The sequence below is a fragment of the Ascaphus truei genome, chromosome 22 (assembly GCF_040206685.1).
Source record: "Ascaphus truei isolate aAscTru1 chromosome 22, aAscTru1.hap1, whole genome shotgun sequence".
NCBI lineage: Eukaryota > Metazoa > Chordata > Amphibia > Anura > Ascaphidae > Ascaphus > Ascaphus truei.
In genome coordinates, this window is record NC_134504.1 from 9,991,510 (window position 1) to 10,012,239 (window position 20,730).

The 20,730-nt window shown below is 41.4% G+C and overlaps 1 protein-coding gene across 8 annotated transcripts in view; it reads left to right on the top strand.

The window, feature by feature from the left end:
• The window catches only part of SUZ12 (SUZ12 polycomb repressive complex 2 subunit), a 38,635-nt gene extending 20,792 nt beyond the window's left edge, over positions 1–17,843 (top strand). For 4 of the 8 annotated variants that reach the window (XM_075579901.1, XM_075579902.1, XM_075579905.1 and 1 more), the window contains 8 exons: positions 633–810; positions 5,234–5,322; positions 6,000–6,143; positions 7,484–7,513; positions 8,289–8,446; positions 8,713–8,911; positions 9,487–9,566; positions 15,430–17,843. In XM_075579901.1, the coding sequence (XP_075436016.1) occupies positions 633–810; positions 5,234–5,322; positions 6,000–6,143; positions 7,484–7,513; positions 8,289–8,446; positions 8,713–8,911; positions 9,487–9,566; positions 15,430–15,775 (1,224 nt within the window). In that variant the 3' untranslated portion in view covers positions 15,776–17,843. The remainder of the gene's footprint in view (positions 1–632; positions 811–5,233; positions 5,323–5,999; positions 6,144–7,483; positions 7,514–8,288; positions 8,447–8,712; positions 8,912–9,486; positions 9,567–15,429) is intronic. The other 4 variants (XM_075579903.1, XM_075579904.1, XM_075579907.1 and 1 more) reach the window with 1 other exon arrangement.
• Positions 17,844–20,730: the final 2,887 nt, after the last annotated feature.

The window sequence follows — 20,730 nt, forward strand, 5'->3', positions numbered from 1 at the left end:
TAAAATGGGCGTTGCAATCGGCGGTTTTACTATCCGCCACGGTTTGTCGGAACGGATGCTGTCGTCTGACCGAGGACCGCCTGTATATTAAAACTTTCACTAGTGACTTTGCATTATTAGGAATGCGTTGGATAGCCTGATTTCTAAGGAAAATGCTCATGTTACTTTATTACTACAATTTTGGCGTAGATTCAACGCTCTAATCTATATTGGAGGCAGAGTTACGCACTTGTTTCAAATTGCGCGAGAGAACACAAAATAGATCTCATACAAAAGTAATTTTCTGTTGTCTTTTTAATGTTTAGTTACTCAGAATTACTGGTGGTGGGGGGGAGGGGGGGCAGGATAGAATATAAAACATGTTACCCGATTATTTCAACACCATTTTACTGTTGGTGAGATTCCGTCTGGTGTTAGTGCTTTATTAATGTGTTCTCTCCTGAGGACTTAGTTGGTATCGGTTTGTCAACATTAGTGTTGTGAACCGGATTGTGTCGAGAGCTTCCAACAATGTATAAATGATCTCACCCAGAAAAATCTAAGCACTGTTTCAGTTGATTTGTAAATGATGCATATGTTGCACGTCAGAGCTATAGATCATATTTAATAAATGAATGTTTCTTTCTGTGCAGCGGTTGCCTCCATTTGAAACCTTTTCTCAGGGACCCACCCTCCAGTTTACACTTCGATGGACAAGTGACACAAATGATAAATCTACTGCACCAATTGCAAAGCCTCTTGCAACCCGCAATTCTGAAAGTCTCCCTCAAGACAATAAGCCTACATCTGTGAAGCCCACACAGACTATAGGTAAGGCAAATCTAAAAGGAATTGCTTTTCATTTGAAAGTATGTTTTGAAATTGGTTGGTGGCCCCATAAGGTAAATATGGAGGCACATATATTAAAGCTGCAGTCAAGCAATATCCTACATGTGTTTTTTTTTTTTTTTTTAAATATAAATCAGTTCTGTACTATGAGAAAATACTTGTCGCATTTGTAATTTTTTAATGTATTCTAATGTAAGAAGCATTTTTGTTTCTATAGCAACCATTTTCAAAGTCTCATCCCCTTTCTCTTCTGAGACAGGCTCTGGTACACCCCTTTTGCCCTCTAGGGGCTCGTTCAGGGTGCCTGCTTTGGGATATGGAGGGCACGCGTTACTTTTGTAGGAGACGTCCGATCATCCCCTGCCGACAGCCCCAGCGTTCTGTCGTTCAGTGGGCGTGTCTTTGACGTCACATGCTAAAATCCTCCCGGTCACAGACAGAGAGCAGGGATCCGTGTTGCAGTCTTGAAATCATTCTGAAGAATGATTTCATTGGCTTCCTGGGTCCCTGTGACGCTGCTGCAGTTCCAAAAAACGAAATTTTCGTTTACTGAAACTGTCGTCAGCTTCAACTCCGGGCTTCGGAGGCAGGGCAGTTGCTACCCTGACAACAAGTATTCAAATTGAATACTTTGTTTCTCACTGCAGCAAGCACGTCAGCACGCCCACCCTCCGAAGCCAGCACCCTGAACGAGGCTTAGCAGTGCACTAATTGTATCAAGTGCCTACCTGGTCACATGATCTTCCACACAGAACTTTGCATCTTGGGTAATCTGCTGCAGCCTTAACAGTGATATAAAGAACCCACGAGCCGAATCTTCAGCGATCGATTACAGGAGAATGGATCGATCAGCAACTTAGCCAATCACTTGTCAGTGTGCAGATTGTATTGATGCACATATTGAATGAAAAAAATATATATATATGTAGTAAAACTGCAGCTTGAACTGCAGCTTTAATGTGAGTATTGTTTTCCCGTGAGTTATTAAAGCTTTGTTTGGTTCTTTTTAGTAGTATAGTCTTCTAGTTCTTTACAATGCAAACACTGGCCTACTTTCAATGGTTTGCTTGTTCCATGCATGGTATCTGAGGACATTGAGAGAAATAATCAGAATAATGAAGAGCTAAAGTTGCATGTTTTGTGTCTTGCTAATGCTGTCCCTGTTTATCAAAAGTTGTATTATTTATGGGGAAAACCCTTTCCGTGCTTTCACTGAACTAGCAGATTGTTACATACCATTGTCCAGCGAAAGTGGACAACCATTAGGTGGAGGATCTTGGGGAACTGTTCATTTATATGGATTTCATTTAAAGCCAACTATTTGTTAAGCCAGCACTCTAAAAATTGTGGCTGATATAAAGCCACCCTCTTTATTATAGGGCCCTTTCCTGTGTCTACTCATAGTTGTACTATGTCTGCTTGCACAAAAATGGCATTTAAAATAATTTATTAAAGTGAAAGATTAAAAAAAAACAAAGTAACGTAAAGCAGCACAAATAAATGGCATTCTTTGCTGCTTCGGTTTCATTATGCCGACCGTGTGACCTAGTTTTGGGCTTGGTAAACTGCTTAATACGATACGCTGTCAAATTATGTATTCAAATAAAGCATTCAAATAAACAATTGAAATAGCCAAAGCCTGCAAACAGGAACAGCCGGCCATACACGCTGTAAAAGAGAGATTATGGAGGATCCCGTCTTATGGAAAAACTGACGGGGATACAAAATGACACAGTACAGAAATACCTAGAAGTCTGGGAACCGTGGAGAACCTATATAGGACATAGATATATTGCTAGGGGAACTCTCCAAATCTGAAAACACATAATGGAAGTGCCCTAAAAACACATGAGTTAAAGATGGGGGGGGAGGGGAGGAAGGAAAAAAAACACATCCCATGAGGAAACCTTGGTGAGATATGTTTCGTATCGGTCTAAAACAAGGAGGAGGGCCTGGAGGGTATTCGGTACTCAATAGTCCACAAAGGTACGTGTGCCTATTTACTGATCTGTTGGCATTACTGTTATGGTACACCGACAGGTGGAAAACTGTTGCTAAAGTGATGACACCCTTTTTTTTGTCTTTTCCCTCTCCCAGTCTTTTTAAGTTATATTATTGTGCTAGTTACTTTGAACGCTGTCCCAACAGTGCTGTCATTATTGTCTCCCCACTAAAAGATGTTATATGCCTGATACAAAGCAATGTAATTCAAAAGTAACATCCTCCCCGTTTTATGTTCTGTACCCCACTCCCCATTGATCTTAACAAAAAATGCAAATAAAGAACAAGTTTACAAATCATTAAAAAGAGCAAAAAACAAACATTTGTGTTTGTAGAAGTAACTTAACATTATTACGATTTGTATTTGTAATGCTATCCCTCATAAAGGTCAACATTATTGTTAGTTTTAAACATTTCTTACAAGTGATTTTGTCAAGCAAGCCATGTTGAGGTTGCAGTTGAAATGTTTGTAGTCTTGTTGCCTATGAAATATGGTTGCTTGAGCATGGTTTAACGTGTATGGCTGATTTTCTTTTAAGCTTCAAGCATTCAAAAACCATTGTAGAAACACACCCGTGTTGCTTTTCTGAGTTGAGCTGCAATTCAGTGTGGATTTATTTTTATTTTAAGGTGAGATTTTTGTTTAATTTACATGGGTTGTAGTTGAATGGTTCAGAATGGGAGAGAAAAAAATCCCTGAAATAAATTGGTAGCAAGAATTGCTTCTTTACGGGGGGGGGGGTCATTTGTAGAGCAACTGTTTTGGTGCTCTCAACCTCAAGCAGGGATCTATAATAAATGATGATCTGTGCAGTGTTCCTTTTTTATAAGAGAGTCATTTTCAGGGGCATCTTGTGTACCAAATACAGAACACGCATTTTTAAATGACTTTGAGATGCACACACTTCTCTTGGTGATATGATGATGGATATTTTAGACCATAGCGGTTGAACTAAATTCAAAACTGGAAAATGTGTTGTACCTGGAACTCCTTTCACTTTGCTTGTATTTATACCTTCCCATTTGCATTTATTAGGCAAAATATTAAGTGAAGAGTTTGGACTGCTTAAGTGGCATTGCTAATGAACATTTATATTAAAGTTTGTTTTTCTGGTGTAGGTTTCTGCTACTAGGTACCGGTTACTTATAACATAAAATGTAATGAACAAAAATGGCTTATGCTGGATTATATAAATTACATGTAAATATTTGTAGGTTTATCATTATTAATGATATTATTATTATTTATTATTATTTATTATTATGGAATGGCTCAGTGAGTAAAGACACTGGCTCTGTAAACAACGACAGTTTGAACCTGGTTCAATTCCCAGTGTCGGCTCCTGGTGACCTTGGGCAAGTCACTTATCTCCCATTTGGTTAGCATTTTTGAAATGTAGAAACCCTTACTTGTGATACTGGATGTTACTGTGGCTGTATGCACGGTTTAGTGGTTGGGAATAACGGCAGCAGTAAACATGCAGATAAAGGAGGCTGCCAGCAGCACATGGCTGTCACTTGTTGACAGGTTTCCCTGTGGTGCTATTGTCCCCTGAAGGTTCAAGCTCCCTAGATTAGTCCTCTGGTTGTCTTTGTATTTCATTGGCTAACAGGAGCTGTAACTCATAAGCAGTTTACAGCCCGGGAATAATGTTGTGTTTTTCATAAGTGAAACCCTTTCCAAAGTAAGCTCTGGGTGATTTGCTCGATCTGTAGGTTAATACTCAAACTTTGAGACAGAATTGGATTACATTTTTTTTGACTTCTATGGTGAAAATAAGTGTTGTAATAATTACTTGTATAGATATTTGTACTTTTATGTTACTTCATCTTGTGTTCTCCCCGTATGTTGTGTGTTTTAGAAACATTTACAAGAGAACAGCTTGTGCATGTGATGCACAAATTCTCAATGAATACGACACAAACTTTATAACATGGAACATAGCACTTAAAGCTGCAGACCAACAAATATCCACCCCCCCCCCCTCATTTGTTTTTTTTTCTTTTTTTTTTAAATGTATCTATTATATACAGGATTAAAGCAGGGCGTCTCAAGAGCTGATCCCCATTAGTTTCAGCTTTGGGATCAAATTATGGCTGATTTTCAAAGCTCCCGTGCCCTGCGGGACAATAGGAAGCTGGGACATCACCCGTTGCGGCTTCCTATTGTCCCATGTGACGCTGCAGCTTTAAACTGTAGAGATACCGGCACCTCCTTTGGAGGCAAGTATCTGTGGAAATACAGGGTCCGAAGTTGAAATGAATGGGGTTCTGCTCCTTGGGCCCCCTGCTCAATCCTGTTTTTTTAAAAATGAAGAAAAAAAGAGAAACGGCTTGGATTGCTCCTTTTTTAAAAGCTGTGCCCAACCTAAGTAATGCTATATACACTGTCTCCTTTTCCCAGCTGTGAAGGAATCGCTATCAGATCTACAAGCAAGAAAAGAAAGGGACATTTTGAATGAACCTCGACAGAAATTGCGAATATTTTATCAGGTAATAAAAATGAGTTAAGAAAAGGTAACCAGTTGGTGTATTCACTGCAGTGAAAGGCCAGAATTTCTTTGGACTAGAGTTTCTAGAATGAATCGATCTACAGTATTTCTTTGTAATTGTAAGCAACCTATTTTAACCATAATTGTTAGGATTGGATCTTCATCTTTGTAAAACATAGTGCTCTTACTGAGAATATTGACGTGTGTGTACCGTTGCAAATCCGGGTTCCACATTACAAATGACTAAGCTATTAACCCTAGTCCACTTGCCGGTCCTTTTTTCCCAGACTGGTTCTTTTTTATTTTTGGGTCGAAAACAAAACAAAAAAAACACTAATGCCCCTTAGTGCTGATATCTGTTGGTTAGATTTGCAGATGTAGCAAGACTTGCTGTACCCAGCGCTGCAGCCGAAAAGCTAGTGTCAGCGGCGCTGGTGTCTGTCTGCCGCAATCTCTCTGCGAGGGGCTCCATACTTCTGAATGCGCACACACACACCGCAGCGTTAATCCTTCCGGGCTGCTACTGTTGCGGTCACGAAGATGGTAAGGGTTACTACATCTGCACAGGCAGGGTTGACTGGTATTTCTATCAGATATCTCTTTGAAATATGTCTTGCACAATATGGCGCTGTTTGAAAATGTCCTGAATACTATTTGTTCATCTTGTTGTATTCTCAGTTCCTATACAACAACAACACGCGGCAGCAAACTGAAGCCAGAGATGACCTGCATTGCCCGTGGTGCACACTGAACTGTCGGAAGCTCTATAGTTTACTCAAACATCTGAAGCTGTGTCACAGCCGGTTCATCTTCAATTACGTGGTATGTGGCTCGCTCCCATATACTAACGTCCTTACTGCTGAGCACGCCGGAGGTTGGGTCATTGCTATCAACAATGTCACCTACTTCTTGGCATTGGTGGAATCTTGCTTCTGGGATACCAGAAGTAGAGTGTTGAAGAACACCACCCCATGGATCCCGTAGAGTGGGGATCCCACAAGCTGAGCTTTTGGCAGCAACTAAACAGTCCAGGCTATCAAGATTTGTCTAATACTTAACCCTTTGAGTGCCAGTGGTGGCCCCGTGGGCACTTTTTCAATCACGGGACCTCTCCTCGGCTCGTGTCATTGCATAGTCTATTCTCTAAAACAGCATGCCTAGGCATTTTACCCTGAAAACCTGGTCCCTTTATTGCATTCAAAAACTGAATTTGGGGAGCCCTTACCATGTAGACTTGTTGCACTAACTCGACTAACTGATATTAGGTGGAAATACCTGAACTACAAACCTTTGCAATCGTCCTAGCTCCCTCTTCCTCAGCAGCAGCTGCTGCTGCCTTTTGGGTTCTTGCAGTCACCCTGTGTCTCCCTTCTCATCTTCTCCTGCAGGGTCAGTGTAATGTTGCGTGTTTGAGCCGCCAAAGACATTGCTAAAGAACACGGATATATCCGTGTTAATCAGAGGGCTTCTAGTGTAAGGGTGGCCAACTCCAGTCCTCAAGGGCCACCAACAGGTCTGATTTTGAGGATATCCCTGATTCACCAAAGGTGGCCCAATCAACGACTGAGCCACCTGTGCTGAAGCAGGGATATCCTCAACCTGACCTGTTGGTGACCCTTGAGGACGGAGTTGGCCAACCCTGTTCTAATATGTTCCTTGTTCTAGCTTTAGGGGCATCATTCAGCACAATGTCGGTTTTAAAAAAGAAAAAAATTAAAGGAGCATTGCATGTCGCATTTAAATTTAAAAGTATGTTTAGAAGTTTTTCTGTATGTCAAACAAACATACTTAACAGTGTTTGACTGTTTGGGGGGGAGCAGATTTACATCTGTCCATTAGATGCGTTCTGATAAAGCTTTAAAAAAAAAAAAAAAAAAAAAAAAAAAAACTTTCTGGTGCTACCCAGAAACGTTTTACCTTTTTCCTGTTGTCTAAGCATTCCCTGTATTTAAAATGAGAGGGACAATTGGTGTGGAATCCAAAGCTGGCAAAGATATGCACAAAAGTGGGGAGGTGTTAGAGTAATGTTTTAGGAGCGTGATATTTCACGAAAAGGGAGAAAACCCCAGAGATCCCTTTCTGTGCACCCCCTCCGCTCCTGTTTAGAAATGCAATGCTGCTTTAATAATGCAATGCTTGACTTTCTGCCTTTGTCACCGAAGTACAGGGCAACAGTAAAGAGAAAAATTGAAGTAAGTCCATGTTTAGAACGTTGTGAGTATGGTATAACTGGCCTCAGGTTTGTGTTCCTGTTTCTGTACTCTCCATGTGTAACCTGTTAACCTGCCGCCCTATCTAAACAGCAACGTGTCCTGTGATGTAATGCAACAATTTACGTATTGACTTAACAGCCAGAGAAGAAGCAACGCAAATCCCGAAACCTCCTTTTTGCGGTGTATAGATCTGAGCTGTGCCATTGGCTTCAGTAGCATCACAATACATCAGGTGTTTCTGTAGAACTTGGTGTTAATGGTTGTATGGTATATCACTACATACATATATCTTGCATCAACCGTCCTGCATAATATGTAATTATCTCAAATGCTTCTCTGCGTAAAAGGCAGAGGGAGGGTTAACAATATTAAAACCAATCTCACAGTAATTATATCTTGTCATGTACCTAGAATACTGCATTCTGGTAATCCCTTACTGTGGGATTTTTTTTCGGTGCTTCCTTTTCTTTATCTGGTTTATTGCATTGACTGAAGCACAACCGCCTGACTATTTCAATTAACCAGTAAGATAATGCAGTTTAATTGCTCTATAGGCCCGGGAGTCCTCGGCGCACGTTGCGTGGTATCACGCCCGATCTGGCAGAAGCTGCCGTTACCTTGATTGGCGGTTACTGCCAGATTGGGGGTAACGCCCCTCACCGTGCGTGGACTCTCTGCCTGTGTCTCATCCAACATGTTTATTCATTTTCTAGAATGTGCACATACAAGGTGTAAATGTAGCTTTCTTTCACAGTATCATCCAAAAGGTGCTAGAATAGATGTTTCCATCAATGAATGCTATGACGGATCCTATGCAGGAAATCCTCAGGATATTCATCGTCAACCTGGGTTTGCCTTTAGCCGTAATGGACCTGTCAAGAGGACACCAATCACACACATCCTTGTGTGCAGGTAGATATCTTTGATATGTTGTTCAAAACCTGTTGGTAGAAATATATGGATCGATCTATTGTGATAAAGAGCCATAATTGGTCATCACTTCATAAGTGTTTGCCGTGCTTTCCATGTTTTGTTTCTGGAAGAGATGCGTTGGCCCAATGAATGCGATTTATTAGTTCTCAGAAAATATGTAACTCCTTATAAATGGGTTTTGGTTTCTATAACAGATGAAAATATATCAACACGATTTACAAGTGCTAATCCTCCTATCTATCTAGACCAAAACGTACGAAAGCCAGTATGTCCGAGTTTCTGGAGTCCGAAGACGGAGAGGTGGAACAGCAGAGGACGTATAGCAGTGGGCACAACCGCCTGTATTTCCATAGTGATACCTGCCTACCGCTCAGGCCGCAGGAAATGGAAGTCGACAGCGAAGACGAGAAAGATCCAGAGTGGTTAAGGGAGAAAACGATAACGGTAATTAACAATTTCCTAAATTAAAGTCTCTCGCTTTGCGCTTCTGTGAAGATCTAAGAGCAACATGTCACAGCATTTCTAAATATAAACTATGAGCAAGAACATAAACTAAAATCCGACTACATTAAAGCTATTTTAGGGGCTTTTGCTCCTACCGACAAAAGATGAGGTTTTTACGTGGTTGAAACATTAGATTTACAGATGGATATCTTCTAATATCGGGAGTGCTACATCAACACATGAAATTCAAAATGGTTGTCACACTGACTTATTTCACAATCGTTATTAACTGAAGCTTAACTAAAAATCCTTTATTTACAGAGCAACTGGTTTCATTTTTTTCTCCCAAAGTATTTTGCAGTTATAAAAATGTAAATTCCTGCGGCCACATCATAACATTTTTGTTCTGCCCAAAGTGGGCATAGTGACCGATCTCCTTGACAAATCCTTAAATTCAATGAAAATAAAGGCTTAGTATGTGGGTCAACATTTTTTAATTTGTCTCATATAGTCCTATTAAACACTTCCAACTGTTTAAAAAAATAATTTCTTTTTTCTTTTTTTTTTTTTAATAGCAAATTGAGGAATTTTCAGATGTGAACGAAGGGGAGAAGGAAGTAATGAAACTGTGGAACTTGCACGTCATGAAACATGGGTAAGTTTCATTCATCATCCATGATCGCTTTTTTTTTTTTTAATCTATAGACTCGTAAATAAACACAACTGGCATAATATTGGCATTTGAACGTATCAAATGTAGTTGTAGTAAACACGTACATCGCCCAAGGCATGGGTCCAAGACAAACATCACAGGTAGCAGTAGATGAAGGAATAAAGCACCACGCAGGTAGGCTGCATCAAAATAAGAGTCCACATAAGCCAACGTTTCTGTCCCCTCAAGTGACGTTCATCGGGTCAACATGGGGAGCGAAACTTTGGACTCTAATGCACTTATTTATGATCCTTCCTGCGTGGTGCTGTATTCCTGTGTGCGGTGCATACTTGTGACGTTTGTCCTGGATACTGGGTTATGTATGTATAGTAAATTATACTACGCACTCACAGGTTACTTTGAATAATATCAAGATTTATTAACTGCATCAACATTTAGGTCGTATTCCCGGACCTCCCTCAAGATACAGCCGTGTTACAAAGAAACCCTTTTAAAGACGACTTCCTACTGTCAAGCTGCAAAAAACACCCGAAAATGTGGGGTGCTAGAAACCTGGAATCTGTGTGGTTGCTTGGCAACAATGAAGGATGAAAAAGGCCTGTCCTTGTGGGTAATGTATATATGTGATTTTAATAGTGTATACTAAGAGGAAACAGACTGAATCGCAGGGATAGGACGTGTATTGTGTTGCACCCAAATGCATGTTAATATCCTGCAGTATGAAAGTAATGGAGAGCGTTGCTAAGGACATTTGCTAACATTGGGTAATATTTAAATCGTACTGACTACTTTCATACTGCTACTGCAGGATATTTCCATGCATTTGGGTGCAACACAATACACGTCCTATCCCTGTGATTGTCTGTTTCCTCTTAGTATACACTGATTAAATCACATATATACATTACCCACGGGGAGGGGCCCTTTCTTTCATCCTTCACTGTTGCTAGGTAACCACACAGATTCCTGGTTTCCAACTCCCCAGATTTTCTGTGCTTTTGCAGTTTGACAGTATTTAGTCGTCTTTAAAGGGGTTTCTTTGTAACACGGATGTATCTTGAGAGGTCTGGAATAGTTGATGTAGTTATGATTATATTATTCAAAGTAACCTGAGTGTGGTATAATTTACTTTTACATTAAGAATCACTAAATATTGTGCGCCCAGGCAAGTCACTGCTGTCTCGGGAGTGCTGCTTTTCTGTTATGCTATATACATATCTATATAGATCTTTAGCTTTTTGGATGAAGTGGTGAATTTCCTAGCCATTTTATATCATTACTGAAGATGTTCAGGGGGGGGGGGGGGGTTAAGGATGGATTTGCTGTGGGTTTGTTAAAAGTCCAATTCCTATTTGAAATAGATCTTCCTTTAATCCTATAGTCATATGTAAATCAAGCATTTTGGCGTTTGTTTGTTTCTTTAAAATGAAAATCTTTCATTTTATTGAGGGAGGGGGGTGTTGCTTATCAAAGTATTTACTGAACCAGTCTCCCAGCCTGTACATAAGAGAGGGCCAATAAAAATTAGGAAGGGGGAAAGACTTTGCCTGTGACACTCCTGTTCCTCCCACAAAAGGAAGTGCCTAGGGGACATTGGCCTCTTACCCATGTGAGCACCGGACTTCCACATCTCAACCACGTGATTGCTTGGTGCAGCGATCACATGGTCACGGGCAGGCCCCAATCGCGCTTGGAGTAGTGAACTCGATCTCCCCCTAGAAAACGAGCGTTGACTGGTCATCATTGGTTCCCATGTGTGCTGGCCCTTATGACGTTCAGGTTATGTCTTGGGGCACTCGGGTTTGAAGCGGTTCGATAGGTGGTCTTCCTTAGCTGAGCCATGTTGTTCTTTGCTTTGGGGGGGAAAGGGTGTGCCGCCAAAGTGAGAGTTACCAGTGTTCTATGTGGACATTTAAACAGCCATTCAATGGTAATTTCCCGTTGAGTATTTCAGGAACCTGGGACCCCCCCCACCCCCCCAGACCTAAAAGTAATGTGGTTCTACTCTAAAGGACCCTCCTGGTTTTGGTGCTATAAAAAAAATCAATCTGTCCAAAGACGCCCTCACAGGAACATAAGTGAAGAATTTATTGAATCAGAGATTATTTCTCTTGGACCTTGCTCAAGATCTGGATCAAAATGAAGCCCACTTTACTTAGTCCCTTCTGTCACCACGTGACGTGCAAGTGCACTACAATTTTCTTATGTAACTACTAGAACTACACAATGATACACCCAGACAACTTTGATAAGTGACCCTCTGGTGGTCTGCTTTCAGAAAACGGCATACAGAGGCGTTACCTGTTCTGACAGGTCAAATACAAATAGTTTGATTATTCTGCACCAGGATAGTGTGCGTTTAACCCGAGCAAATAACATCGTTGTGATCTTTACACAAAGTGAATATTGTCGACTCCCCGCATTTTGTGCAGTGGGGAGATGACGAGCAGTAATAATGCAGTCATGTCTATTGAGAGTGAATTACCAAAATAACACCTTAAAGCAAGAGGATGAAGAACCCCTCTTGATTTTTGGGATCTGTGTGACTCTAATATAAATATATATAAACACAATATGGAGCAGATCTATATTTATATAGTGTGTCGCTCTATAATCCATATATCTACTATATATTTAGAAAAGTTGTTTCTGTTCACTATGCGTTTTGACACCTCTTAAAGGAGCAATCCAAGCACCTTTTTTGTATACATTAAAAATAAAAGACACCGGATTAAAGCCGGGGATTCCGGAGCTGAACCCCACTCATTTCAGCTCGATGGACCCCCTGCTTCCGGAGATACCGCCGTAGTAAGTGCCAGTAGCTGCTCGTGTTGTGGCAGCGTTTCAACGCGCCTGCGGGCCGATAGAAAGCCATGACCTCAGGCGTCGCTTCCTATTTGACTGCGTGATGCAGAAGCTTTAAACTTTAAAGCTCAGCCGGAGAGGCTACCGCCACCTACTTTGGAGGTAAGTATCTCTAGCAGTAAGGGGTCCCTGTAGCTGAAATAAATGGGTTTCATGCTTTCATGGGTTAAAAAAAATAGTGTGTTGCTCCTTTTTAAGATATTGTAACCAAATTTAGCATGATGGTTCCTGAGATCAAGGTGTTTCTGTTCAGAGTGATTACAATTTTTCTGACAAGCAAGTCAGCCACTGGTTATTGTACCAGGTAGGCTATGTATCTGGTGACATCATATTGCACATCGCCTGGTGGCAGATAGGGAATCAGCTAGTTATAAAGTTTACACAGAAAGCAGACAAAGAAACAGGAAGTAGTTAGCACGTGAGGAGAAAGTAAGAATGCTGGAGATAAAACGGCATTTATTAAAAATCATTGCAGTAATTATAGGAGGTAAGACACATGGCTCCAGTACGTTTCGCATTGACTTTGTCAAGGGAGGATTTGGTGCTGGAGAAAAGAGATTTTGCCTGGCATGGGCACACAGTCATGGCGGTTTATAATCTTCATATTCTACACAAAAACCAACTTGTCTTTTAACCCTTTGCGTGCCATATGAATAGCCACCATGGGTATGAGGTCTGGCATCGAACGGCCCCATGATGTAACGGCTACGTCATGGGCTTTTCACTCGCTGTTTAAGGAAGATCGCGTTTTGCTCATGTGGAAAGCTGCATGTAATCTTAAGGGGGGGGGCGGGGAACGGAGGAGGTGGAGCTGGCTCCTCACAGCGTCCCAGATTACGGTGAAGGAAGAGGTCATGCGATTGCAATGTGCAGGAGGTGGGGGTAGTGGGAGGCGGGGAACGGAGGAGGTGGAGCTGGCTCCTCACAGCGTTCCAGATTACGGTGAAGGAAGAGGTCATGCGATTGCAATGTGCAGGAGGTGGGGGTAGTGGGAGGCGGGGAACGGAGGAGGTGGAGCTGGCTCCTCACAGCGTCCCAGATTACGGTGAAGGAAGAGGTCATGCGATTGCAATGTGCAGGAGGTGGGGGTAGTGGGAGGCGGGGAACGGAGGAGGTGGAGCTGGCTCCTCACAGCGTTCCAGATTACGGTGAAGGAAGAGGTCATGCGATTGCAATGTGCAGGAGGTGGGGGTGGGGGGGGGGCGGGGAACGGAGGAGGTGGAGCTGGCTCCTCAGCGTCCCAGATTACGGTGAAGGAAGAGGTCATGCGATTGCAATGTGCAGGAGGTGGGGCTAGTGGGGGGGGGGCGGGGAACGGAGGAGGTGGAACTGGCTCCTCAGCGTCCCAGATTACGGTGAAGGAAGAGGTCATGCGATTGCAATGTGCAGGAGGTGGGGGTAGTGGGGGGGGCAGGGAACGGAGGAGGTGGAAATGGCTCCTCACAGCGTCCCAGATTACGGTGAAGGAAGAGGTCATGCGATTGCAATGTGCAGGAGGTGGGGGTAGTGGGGGGCGGGGAACGGAGGAGGTGGAGCTGGCTCCTCACAGCGTTCCAGATTACGGTGAAGGAAGAGGTCGTGCGATTGCAATGTGCAGGCGGTGGGGGTAGTGGGGGGCGGGGAACGGAGGAGGTGGAGCTGGCTCCTCACAGCGTTCCAGATTACGGTGAAGGAAGAGGTCATGCGATTGCAATGTGCAGGGGGTGCTGGGGCCGCCATCCCTCCGCACTCCAAGGGTTAAATACTCGCCAGTCTCCACACACAACACACGGTTATTTTGAATATAGTAACTATTAACTTCGATGTATTACAGGGCATCTTATCCATGTTCTTACTGTTATCTAAACCTGCACATTTATATAGGGGTATAAGCTATTCAGTAGTGCCCTTCATTGTGCTCACCCCGTCACACCATATTTTTTTAATGTATATTTGGGGTCACACACACCTCTTGCTTTAAGGGGTTATTTTAGTAATTCCATTTTACTAAATAGACCTGACGAGCGGTAATCCTGAAGTTTTCTTTCCCCACTGCACAAAATGGGTGGAATAGACTATTGTCTCTCTGTAAAGATCTCAACGATGTTATTGCTAGGGTTAAATGCACACGTGCTCCGGTGCAGAATAATCTAACTATAATTTTATTTAACCTGTCCTAGAAAGGGGAAATATAGTCAGCCTTTGTATGCCAGAGGTGAGTGGAGTTGTCTGGGTGCATCATTGTGTAGTTTGGTATTTACAGGAGAAGATAGCAGTGAATCAAAATGTTACTTTGGGATCCACCCTCCTTTTCTCTTCTAAAACATTAACTAAAAAATGTATTGGATGTTTTGTATTGTGGCCCATTCAGGCATGAATGGATAATACATGTTACTGCTTTGCAAAGCATGAAGATTGTCATTTCTTGCATGTTAAGATTGCCGGACACGTGGCCTATGAGTTGTGTCAAGTCGTGTGGTAGATCTTAGTAGTTGAGGAAAAAGCGCGAATCAGGGCACTACAGATTTGTGAAATTTAAACTATTTTATTCAAGCCATAAATAACGTTTCGACCTTCACTCAGGCCTTTCTCAAGTGGTAAAGTGGCCACTTTATCACTTGAGAGAGTCCTGAGTGAGGGTCAAAACATCGTATTTATGGCTTGAATAAAATAGTTTAAATTTCACAAATCTGTAGTGCCCTGATTCGCGCTTTTTCCTCAACTACTAAGATCTACCACACGACTTGACACAACTCATTGTTTGAAAATTGTACAGTTCCCTTTGCCATACGTAGGGGAAACTGCCTTGGCTGTGAAGGGGGGGGGGGGGGGGAAGAGGGGAAAATAAACCAATTATATAAAGTTGGTGAAACTGAGCGAAGAGAGAATCATCTCAAATGTTGGCATACACACTTTTCTTACTTTTGTTTAATACTAGATACAGTACTATGTTTCTTGCATAGTCTTTACCGCTCTGACCTGGCTGTGTTTATCCCTCCAGGTTTATTGCAGACAATCAGATGAATCATGCGTGCATGCTTTTTGTGGAAAATTTCGGCCCGAAAATGATTAGGAAGAGCCTGTGTCGAAACTTTATGCTTCACCTAGTAAGCATGCACGACTTTAATCTCATCAGCATAACGACTATAGACAAAGCCGTTTCCAAACTTAGGGATATGCAGTACAAGATGGAAAAGGGCGAATCTGCCGTCTCGGCAATCGAGGAGCCATCTGAAGAACAGCACGCAACTACAAATGGATTCAGTGAGACCAATGGCCGAGAGAGAGCTTTGGAAAATGACGGCGTCTCAGGGGTAACAAAACAGAGCAAAAAGCAAAAGCTCTGAAGGAAGAAGTGCTTTTTGTAGTCGACACACATACACTGAACTGGAGCTGAGGAGCCAAGCTTTGTAAAAGATTTAGCGAAAATATGAGGCTCCGAACAGGCACTGTTGGATGAAGTAGACCATTTTAATCAAGAATGCAACCTGAAATCCGATACCCGATTCCTCATATGAATACTATGGGTAAATTGGTTCAAGCGAGACAAGGAAAATATGGCTTTTTAAGGATGGAGAGCAATACAGCAAACTTTTGTAATTTTTAGCATTTTGCGTCTTCTACAGAATGTTCCAACCTAATTTAAAGATGTAAGACTGTTTTTTGATATTAAATCGTTTGCATCATTGATCGGTTGTTTTTTCTGCCACTAAAACCACGGTTTCCTTTGTGTGGATAAACATGTGTTCACTGAAAAAGGTCTGAATTTCTCATTGTTATACCTGCTCCTCTCCCAGTTCATGGTTTGCTTCAAGTCCAACTTAAATATTTGTTCTTTTGCTAAGCGCTAATCGTTTCAGAATCGTGTAGAATGAAAGCACTTCTATGTTTTTGTGCCGGATTGGAAACAATCGTTGCTTTTTCATACTGCTACATTTAATAGACCTTTTTTGTGTATTTTTTGGGGGGTTTTCAGTTGGTTTTTTTCTTTTTCTTGATCACCGTGATGTTTGGAAACCTGAATATTCATCTAAGATTTTTATTTTATTTTCTAATCTAAACCCAATTGCAATATCCAGGACCCTGCTCACTATGGATTCCTAATGGCAACAAAGGGATACATGTGCCCCGTGTGAACTGCAGACCTTGACGGTTATTGGGTATTTAACTTAATTATGTTGTATTGTCCTATCTGTGGAGCTCAACTCCAGTCTTTAAGCCCCCCGCAACAGGTCAGGTTTTCAGGATATCTCTGCCTCTGCACAGGTGGCTCTTTGTTTGCACCACCTGTGCTGAAGCTGGGTTATCTTGAAAACCTGACCTGTTGCTGGGGGCTTGAGGGCTGAAGTTGAGCGCCCCCTGTCCTAGTTGAGGAAGCTGTTTTTAGCTGGGATTTTTTGACCTGCCACTTTGAAAGGAAAATGCACTGTAAACTGGACAACAAAATGTGTCGCACTTTGTGCGACTCTCTGTGTGATGTATTCTATTTGTAGGATATTGAATAAAGACACTTGTTGGAGAGAAAATGTCTAGAAAGCAGTATCCTGCTATCTTAAAAACATGTCATTCATGTTTACAGATTGTTATTTTTGTAGTGGAAAGTGGTTTCTCTATTGGCTTATTAACAAGATGAAGAAAAGCTTTTTATACCCAGCATGCACTGCGGTCTAATGACATCACCTCACTGTTTTGTTTTTTTTAAACTATCCGTAAGATATTGCATTTTCATATTCATTATTTATAAAGGAACAATGCTGCTCTAAATACAGGTATTTTTTATTTTTTTATTTCCATTCACCACCGGAAGACCCAGTCTCCCCTCCCCCCTTTTTTTGTAGTTCATATATCTAATCTGTGTAATTGTGACTTCAGAAATTTATACAATTTGTACATAACTATTTGAATGGTCTTAAAGATGTATGTTAATTGTGAAGCTATTTAACTAATTGTGTGGGTGTGATTTGTCATCCAGTATAAAGTTCATCACAAATTATAAAAAAAAAAAAAACACATCTGGTGGGGGGAGATGTAAAAATAGGAATATTTGCAGCTTTTGAACTTTTTTTTTTGTCATTTTTTCAGAATATGATTTACTTAATTATTCTTGTAATAAGGATAGTGGTTGGAGCATTTAATGGCTTTAACTCACCCTTTGCTGGTATAGCTGCATTATAATGTACTGCAGCTTCTCTGACAACAAAGGTCTGCACATATGTAAAAATAAAGTATTTTAGTTAAAATGTAGTTAGATTTTCAGCTTCTGTCATGTCTTAAGCAATGTATGCTCTTTGCTTGAAGACTGGCATTGTTTGCACAAGATGTTGGTGATGGTGGCTCTCTCCCCTCAAATAGTATGAAATTCTTTGTCCTGTTAACTTGTCATGTCAATTTCTAATAAAAAGCCGAAGAGCAACAGTGTCTGTGTCGATTGACTTCATAAAACCTGTTCAAATACCTAAAATAGAGATTTATGTGCAATATAAAAAATACATTGAATGTGCGTTTAAAAGTTTACATGTTCTTACTGGAGTGTAGTGGCCTTATTTAAATTCATAAGTGATTAAACCTCCTGCAACTTTGTGGTAGAATACATTTTACAAGTACTTCAAGCAACAACCCTCCCCAAAATAAGTCCTTCCATTATAACCTGAACCGCACCAATCAGTGGTGCCCTCCGGAGCTACGATGGTACCTTCCAATTTGTGTAAAACTGCGCAGACCCCCCAGATATGTCCATGGGGGGGGGGGGGGGGGTCACTGAATAGCCATGTTATCTTGCTCTGGCAGACAATGACAACATTATTTTTGTTCAGTGGATATACTGGCAAATATCTCTGGTAGCCAGAGATTTCCCCCCCCCCCCACCTATAGAGGTTTGTATCTCTGGAAGCAGGGGGTCCCTGGAACAGAAATTAACGGGGTTCGGCTCTGGAGACCTCTTGCTTCAATCCTGTAATGGGGGGGGGGGAGAGAGAAACGGCTTGGATTGTCTTTTTAAAATCACTTGTTAATGGATCACCCCCTTTTCCACCAATGAGACTGCTTTGTTTTATTACTTATTTAATGATTTGGGTTTCCTGCTTTTCATTAGCCATGTTAAGGTGGGTCCACAACTTTCTCAGACATTCAGTCTGATGGTGGCCAGCTAATTTTTCCAGTGACATGACGCCGCAGCCGAGCAGGGGGGGGAGGGAGGGATCAGACATGGGCCTCCATTTTTTGGTATATAAATTTTTTATATTTGCAAACAAATGTGATGTGTAAACTAAAATATCCATTTGTGTTTACATCAAGTAACACAGTTAATGAGGTGTTAAAGCCGTAGGAAACTGAACAATATTGTTCACTCCTAGTCCCTGTGTTAATTTGGCAAAAGAGCCTAGTTATAATACGTTTCAAATCACTCCTTAAGAATCACTAATTCCTGGGTGAGCGGAAGAGGCTATCCATATATAGTACTGTTTAAAATTAACATTTCATTAATTTCTAAATTAATGTTATTCCACACCCGATCAAAGGCTTTGTTGAAGCAGCCATAGGGATGCACCTAAACTTTTTTTTTTTTTTTTTAACTACAGGTTTGAAGCAGGCAGTCTCCCGAGCTGAACTGTTCATTTCAGCTCCGGGACCCCTCTTTGCAGAGATACTGGCAACCCCTACGGAAGTAAGTATCTCTGCAGAGTTAACCATCAGGGTCAATAGGAAGTCGCACCGGATGATGTCACTGCTTCCTAGTGGTGGCATTTAAATGTCCCGAGGGCCATTAGATTAGGCACAAAGTTTCTCTGCCTGTAGGGAAACCAACACCGCTACAGAGGTAAGTATCATGCAAGCAGGGGTTTCCCCAGTGCTGACATTAAAGCTGCAGTTCAGGCAATATCCTGCATGTGTTTTTTTTTTTTTAATAAATCAGTTCTGTAGTAAGAAAAAATACTTTTAGCATTTTCTGTTTTTAAAAAAACAACTTTGAAAGACCAATTTTCTTGTATTCTATTTTAACAGCCATTTGCTAAGGCACTGCCCCTTCATGTCCTGTCACAAGCCCTGGCACACCCCTTTGTCAGCCCTGCCCTCCCTCTTGCACATGTCAGTGCAGGAGTGCTCATGAATATTCATGAGCTTCCACTGACTGACAGAAGCAGATGAAAAACATATGCCATATCTAAAGATGTCGCCAAATTTCGCTGATCAATACATGGAGAAGAAATTGACCTGCAGCTATACAGTTCTTTAGGTAATTAGAGATTGCCCACATGAAACTACTGAATTAAAAAAATAAAAAGACAAATGCAGCTTTAACACCGTTCAGTTCTGGAAACCCCCTGCTTCAAACCTGCAACAAGTTTGTTTGTTTTTTAAACCCTGTATGGCTTTGTTTGTGAACGTTTAGTCCCATGCCCAAGTATCAATATATTCAGTGTACAAATAGTCCAGTGGAAAATCAATGATAAAAATAAGTGAGCATGCTCTTGGAATTAAACCTCAAGTCGCTGATTCAATGCAGTATCTTAAATAGCCCGGATAAAGGAGCTGAGAAATGTTGCTATGAGACCCATGTGTTATTTTCTGTACTGCATTAAACCAACTTTGATTCCAAAAGCATGTGAGGTTTGGTTTTTACAAGCGTACACAAGACAATTTGTATCGGAACAGTGACCGGATCGGACCTGAGTGGCACAAGACTACTATCCCTATCCTGTGTACAGAAGCCATGGGTGAGGGCAAGTCGGGTTTCACGTTAAGCAGCACTAAGGCATGATGCATCCAGCTTCCTCACAGAGGTATCTGAGAACTACTGGCAAAATAAAAGGACTTCAATACAAAGTCCTTGGAGTTTGTCCCTGGGACTGCGTGTTCATTTTGGTACCACGCCATCACTCTGTGCATGTGTTGAATATTTAGCTGCTCACAATGAATTTTCCCATGAGAATCACTGCATTCGGAATACAATGCATAACAATCCCCATGCAAACGCTTTTGATTGCTTAACTGAAACATGTCAAAGTCGAACGTTGACTATTTGTTTGCATCTACCATGAAGTGATAAGCTGTTAATCTTTTAAAGATGCAATTTCACAGAGCAATTTGAAATTGAATATTGTGAAAATAACCTGCCCCTTATTTCTACACTGTTACAAGTAGCAATACTACATTCCCCTTTTTATATGTGTGACTGTACAATTATACATTCTTACCTACGCTGGCAATCGTTTGGTGCTCCTGTTTGTGTGCCTGACAACTGTTTTTTTTTTAACAATCCTTCCAGCAGCCACAATGTATCCTTATTACGAAGGTAACATCT